The sequence below is a fragment of the Sinocyclocheilus grahami genome, unplaced genomic scaffold (assembly GCF_001515645.1).
Source record: "Sinocyclocheilus grahami isolate Dianchi unplaced genomic scaffold, SAMN03320097.WGS_v1.1 scaffold1171.1, whole genome shotgun sequence".
NCBI lineage: Eukaryota > Metazoa > Chordata > Actinopteri > Cypriniformes > Cyprinidae > Sinocyclocheilus > Sinocyclocheilus grahami.
The window spans coordinates 377,740-384,774 of record NW_015506350.1 but is presented as its reverse complement, the minus strand read 5'-3'; the positions used below and the strand labels follow the sequence as shown (position 1 = coordinate 384,774).

At 37.4% G+C, this 7,035-nt stretch overlaps 1 protein-coding gene across 2 annotated transcripts in view; it reads right to left on the bottom strand.

The window, feature by feature from the left end:
* Nucleotides 1–4,947: 4,947 nt before the first annotated feature.
* Nucleotides 4,948–7,035, bottom strand: part of sh3bgrl3 (SH3 domain binding glutamate-rich protein like 3) — an 11,754-nt gene continuing 9,666 nt past the window's right edge. For both annotated transcript variants that reach the window (XM_016253290.1, XM_016253289.1), the window contains exon 3: nucleotides 4,948–6,838. In XM_016253290.1, the coding sequence (XP_016108776.1) occupies nucleotides 6,773–6,838 (66 nt within the window). In that variant the 3' untranslated portion in view covers nucleotides 4,948–6,772. The remainder of the gene's footprint in view (nucleotides 6,839–7,035) is intronic.

The following is a 7,035-nucleotide window of genomic DNA, read 5'->3' as shown; positions in this document are numbered from 1 at the left end:
ACAGACAGACAGACAGACAGACAGACAGACAGATGGATAAATGGATAGATAGACGGATAGACAGACAGACGGACAGACGGACGGACGGACGGATGGATAGATAGACAGACAGACAGAAAGACAGACAGACAGACAGACAGACAGACAGACAGGCAGATAGATCAGGCAGGCAGACAGACAGACAGACAGACGAATAGATGGATGGATGGATGGATGGATGGATGGACGGATAGATAGACAGATAGACAGACGTACAGACAGACGGACAGATGGATAGACAGATAGATAGACAAACGGACAGACGGACAGACGGATAGATAGATAGATAGATAGATAGATAGATAGATAGATAGATAGATAGATAGATAGATAGATAGACAGACAGACAGACAGACAGATAGACAGACAGACAGACAGACAGACAGACGGACACACGGATAGATGGACAGATAGATAGACAGACAGACAGACAGACAGACGGATAGACGGACGGACGGACGGATAGATAGATAGATAAGATAGATCGATAGACAGACAGATAGATAGACAGATAGATAGATAGATAGATAGATAGATAGATAGATAGATAGATAGATAGATAGACAGACAGACAGACAGACAGACAGACAGACGGATAGATGGACAGATAGATAGATAGACAGACAGACAGACGGACGGACGGATAGATAGATATCGCTATCTATCAAATGTCTTTGTTGAGCTTTTGCTTCTGTCATGTCTTTCTGTGTTTTAATCATTTGTTTTGACCTATCTGGGCCTAGATGGACATTTTGGATTACCAGCTGGCTAAGGGTCTGCTCCTGGTATCTGAGGGCTTTGTGATGCAGGGTCTCAGTAATGCTGCTTTTTAGGTGGGCATGGAATATAATGAATATAATGTCTCTCTTTTTTATTGATGTATTTTAACACAGTCCTACTGGATACAGTCCTAATTCTGCTCTGCAGGCATTATTTGGAGTTTTTATTGCACTCGTAGTATATTTTTGCAGAACTCTGCATGGAGAGGATCCACCGAGTGTTAGTCCCATTTAGTGAACTTATGATTTGTAAGTGATCCCTGACCTCACATCCACAGAGCAGATGGGTGAGGTGGTGATCCCGTATGAATTCATACAATGTGGAACAGACAAAAATTATGATTTTTAGAAGGGAAAAAAACTAAGCAGCATAAATTATAATCAGATTTTCTTGCATTCTTCCTCATTTTAAATGAATCTTTGCTGTTTGCAAAGCCAATTTTAACACAAATTTGCTAAAACTTTTCACACATTTGTTTGACAGTTAATGTTGGACCCTGTCTGCAGCCGCTACTACATGCTGATACTTTGGGCTTCAAATAGTAGATGGGGGTCACATAGTGTGGTTCCCCTTTAAAATATTATTTACCTGGTATTACTTACCTGGCGAGTTACTTATTCAAATTAACATTCAAAGAAATAAATATAAACTGGTAAAACATTTTGTGTTTATTTTCACATTTTTTGTATTTATTTTGTGTTTGTATATGGAGGAATTACACCAGTGATTTATGGAGTGGCCCTTACAGAATCTCTGTAATCTCCCATGACGTAACTCCATTATTAATAATATGATTGGTGCAGTACTTAACTAACTTAACTAAAACTCAACTAACTATTTACTAAACACATCCCTAGATAAGTGCGCTAAAACTACCGTCCTCAAGCCAAGGCGCCAGACGCAAACAAGGCCTGCCAGCTCTACAGGATGCTAAGGCTGTGAAAGCATTCACTAGTTGGTTAAAAGAAATTGCAAGAATGTCTTAAAGGGGTCATATGCTATTTTAAATATCATTATTTGGTGTATTTGGTGTAACAGAATATGTTGACATGCTTTAATGTTCAAAAAACACATTATTTTTCAAATACTGTACATTATTGTAGGTCCTCTATGCCCCGCATCTCTCAAACACGTTGTTTTCATTGCACAAATTCGAACATCTGGGTTTTGCTGTTCTGTTGTAAATAATTCTTAACCAATGATTCCTAAATGCATCTACTTTTGGAAGGCCAAATAAAGTGTGTTTGCTTTCGCCTAGAAACACACAGCGTCTCTCTGACATGCTGCTTCAACACTAACTGCGGTCACTGAAACCATGCCTTCTTTCTTTGCGTGCACATTTGGGCAGCATTATGCTAATATTTCCACATAGTGAGGTAGATATGTGGGGGCGTGTTAGAACGAGCCGTTTTAGGGGGGCGTAGCAGACTCTGAACTGAATATCTCTTTGGATTTGAGACTTTAGTCTTTTCAGATCTTCTTTATGCACCAAGAGCTTGTAACACGCCAAAGAGAAAGGAAAACTTGAAATTGCATCATATGACCCCTTTAAAGAAGTGAAGGTAAATGCAGTGGTTTTATTGTGTTCACTTATTTACCCAATGGCTTTTACAAACATTTTTAATGATATTTGAGATTTTATTTTGGATTTCAGAATCATCCTTATTTAATACAATTTTAGTGTTTGAAACCAACATATAAAACCACTGCTAAAGAAACAGTCATTTGTGTAACTGAACTGATTCAAATGTGATGTTTCCAACCGTCTTCAGGACTGTGTAATCATATTTCAGGCTTGGATTTCCCTATTGCGTATTCTCTTTTTTTGACTAATTTAAACTTTTCTCACTGGTCCATTATATGATTATTTCATTCAACTGAAGTGGATGGTGGAAAGTGGTTGTTTTTCTCACAGTCACATGAGGGCGCAAGACATCGCTGTCATCTTCAAAAAAAAGAAAAGAAAAGTGCTTTCCTAACCAACCTTCTGGTTTTTCCTAACCAGTATAAGCTGGTTCTTTGGATCAAAACACACTGGAAATGTACATGTATTTCATTTTTCTAATGTTAAACATAATAATAAAGAGCCTGTAAAATTCGACTTTAAAGGGATAGTTCACCTAAAAATGAAAATGTTGTCATTAATTACTCAGCCTCGTGTTGTTTCAAACCCGTAAGACCTTTGTTCATCTTCGGAACACAAATTAAGATATTTTTGATGGAATCTGAAAGCTGTCTGACTCTGCATAGACAGCAACGCAACTGAAATGTTCCCAAGTCCAGAGACGTAGCGAGGAGATCTGTAAAATAATCCATGTGACATCAACGGTTCATCCGCAGTTATACGAAGCTACGAGAATACTTTTTGTGTGCAAAAGAAAAAGAAATAACGACTTTATTCAGCAATTCGTCTGCTCCGCATCACCCTGGTTCCATTTTGGATAATATCCGCTGGACGTAAACAGCGTATGCTTTTCTGTGTCATCTGTGTCACGCCGGATCTGTTTACTACGTGGTTGTGATTTGATCTGAACGGAAACAGCGTATCCGTGTGACGCAGCTGACACAGAAAAGCATACGCTGTTTACGTCCAGCTGATACTCTCCAAAATGGCGCTACAGGGAGACGCGGAGGAGACGAATTGTTGAATAAAGTCGTTTGTTTTTTTATTCTTTTGCGCACAAAAAGTATTCTCGTAGCTTCGTATAATTGCGGTTGAACCACTGATGTCACATGGATTATTTTACAGATCTCCTTGCTACGTCTCTGGACTCGGGAACATTTCAGTTGCGTTGCTGTCTATGCAGAGTCAGACAGCTCTCAGATTATATATTATATACACAAATATTATATAAAAATATTTGTGTTCCGAAGATGAACGAAGGTCTTACGGGTTTGAAACGACACGAGGGTGAGTAATTAATGAGAGAATTTTCATTTTTGGGTGAACTAACCCTTTCAATTTTAAGCGGTAAAGCAAAATAATGCAACTTTTAAGTTAGCCTGCCGTGATTCAGTTGCTTCAGAAAGTAACATAAAAAGCAATTCAGTTTTGGCTATAATAAACTGAAAGTACAAATGCTGTTTAACTTGCATTTTTATACTGATAGAAAAAGGAACTGTAAATAAGAAATGAATAATAATTTTAAAATGATACAGAAGACAAATCAGATATCGTAAGCCTGGAAAATTCAACCTGTTCCTGAACATATGCTGAAATTCATGTAATAGCTTGCTCAATTTGAGACATGTTTTCATACTTTCTTACAAATTTCACATCAAACTTACATTTAATCTCCACAAGCATGTGTACATGTTCTAATTCGTATGGCCTGTTTCAGGCTACTTAATGCTGGTCAGTGAGAGTGCAGAGCTGATGGATGAATAATTAACTACAGCTCCCTGATCATGTGTCCGTATCCACCCTTCAGGTTTAGGTCCAAAGATTATATGCAAAGTAAGAGCAAATAATGCAGCAATCACACCAGTTAAACCACTGAGCACTGCTGGTGTCTTCACTATCATTAGTTTACAATGATTCAAAGAGCATCCTGAGCTTCAGTGGAAGCCAGAACATCTGAGAGTTTGCCTGATCAATGCTCAAAAACGTTCTTATTTTATTAGTGGCTTAGAAATAGTTGGTAATAAATGCCCTTATCATGCATTCATCTGCATTGTATGATCTGATGAACCACATTTATTATACTTTATAATACTTATCTATTCAGTTTTTACATCTTTAGAAAGTATAACGCATCAAAACAAATGACAAACAACCGGTTTCAGATGTGGCAAAGAATCTGCAAATGATAAAATGCATTTTAACTTGGGTTACAATTATTCCTGAAACGATTTAATGCATTAAAATATATTATATTGCATTGCATTTTTACAAATGTTTAAAACTGTAAAAACCCCTAAAACTGCCTTTTTCCAGGTTTTTCCAGACTTTTGGTCCTCCATTTGTTCCCATTTTAATCATGAAAATCTGTGTTGGGCTAGTTAACATGTTAATCTGAATTGCATTTCATTTGATTATCAAGAATATGTTGCTAATTATGAAAAATGCTTGGATAAAGGTATCTAAACATATGCCAGCGATATCAACAACAACACAAAAAAATTGAATTTTTTTTTTTGCACTTTTTATTTGACCCATACACCACAATTTCACCATCTTCTTGGAAGACAACCGCATTTCTTTCCCTAATTATCATTATTTTATTTTGGCCAAAAATGGCGTTGGTCCAAAAGAAAAGCAGTACAGCACAAAGAGACCACAAGAAATCGTTACAAACAATAACGACAGAGGAAGATTCACAATCATTTCATGAGCCAGCTGTCTGTGCGTGTCTCAACTTTGACCGCAGAGAACAATAGTGGCATATACTGCAAAAAAAGACGAACTGAGAGCAGCAGACATTACCGATGCCAGATGAAATGAATTAGATGTAGGACCGCGACTCACAACTAGATTGTAAGACTGTGCCAAGTATACAGTATAAATTAAGTACCAATATGATCAACATGACATGCTAGAGGATAACCTGCTGGAAATGTCAATGCTACAACCTCCAGTGAGCTCAATTTGACACTTGATGGAACAGCATGCACATGTGAACTATGCCGTATGGAGGGATTCGGCTACTAGATTATGTATTTCGTGGTTGCAGCTGAAGTACTGAGCTAATTAAGAGCTCAGGGAAGGTTTGCACTGCTGATCACAGAAACACCAACACTTAGTGCATTACCAGAACGGAAAAATGAGATGAAATTCAGCGGCATAACAGGAATGTGTTGGAGAATATTGCCCATTCATTGGGTTAAGCAGTTGAGCAGATCTCTCTCATTATTCTGCTATTAAATTAATGGTTGAACCTGTCAAGAATGTGTCCGGATTATGCTTAATTCTAAAATTCAAAGAAGGAAATAAGAAATTCTATTTTGCAAAATGATGCTGTTTTTGTCGCATTTTGAAATTATCTTCATGACAATGTTGCAGAATTATCATTATAGCAATGCATATAACAAAAATGGAAAGCATTTATATGTAATATATATATATTTATTAGAGGTTGTGTTTAACTGTCATGAAAGAAATATCACAATGCAAAAAAAAAAATCACTTTATGCAAAATATGTTTTCTTATTTTGGTAAAACATGACCAAATCATTGTGAGATTCACCTTATAATGGATTTTCAGACTTTGGAATAAGGAGGATAGAGGAAAAATGCTTGTATGGAAAACACACTCGTACAGACATTTATTGGCACAGTTTAACGAAATGGAACGTTTTTCAATCCCTGAAATTGGGAATGTTAAATGGAAACCTGTCTCGGAGAGCAAAACCTGAGGCTTCAACTCTGCCAAAGCATAAAATAAAAAGCATCTAATGCATCTGGTTCACATCATGCTGGAAATTAGGGCCTGTGTTTTTAAGGTACCAACACATAAATTTCAGCCCATAGAGAGTTAGCCATTTCTAAATGATTTATCAGTACTAAAGGCGGGAATATATGAAGGCCATCTACACAAATTGGCAATCTGATTCAACTACTGGACTCAAAATCATTCTCGTATTTCTTGGATTGTGGATTAGCTCAATCTGGAATAAACATAGTGTTGCTGACCTAATTACTACACATCCAAGCGCTCTGATCCAAACAAGATTAAGACAATTTAGTGGCGTTTAAGCGTCGGAACCAAAGAGGACTCAAGAGAGGAAATAAACAAGATCATCAAAACAAAAGCACGAAGGAATGAACGAGTGACCGGGTCTCCGTTTGAGGGTAAATATGGTGGTACAGAGCGAGTGCGTGCTTTTCTGTTGATTGTTTTTGGCATGTGGCATGGCATTGAGACACTGAAGGGGGACAGGCAGGCCTCCCTTTGGGAATGTGGACATGGACCAGGGGAGGGAAGAGGATGATGGTTGCTACCAGGTTTGACTCTCATGCAATCTTCAGAAACTGTTCCACTGTGTCTGCCTCCACCGCCTCAGAAAACATCTCGTAGTTCTGAATAACAGAAAAACACACACCGTATGAGTTTCAGTATATCTATGCAGGCCTGAAACTAAATTCATCTGATGATAAAAAATAAAAAAATATATACTGTAGGCTTGCCATTGAACAACTTAATTTGTACACAAGAAATAAATTATACTTAAAGGAAAAATTCAAATTCATTATTTAGCAAGAATGTTGGCAACCAA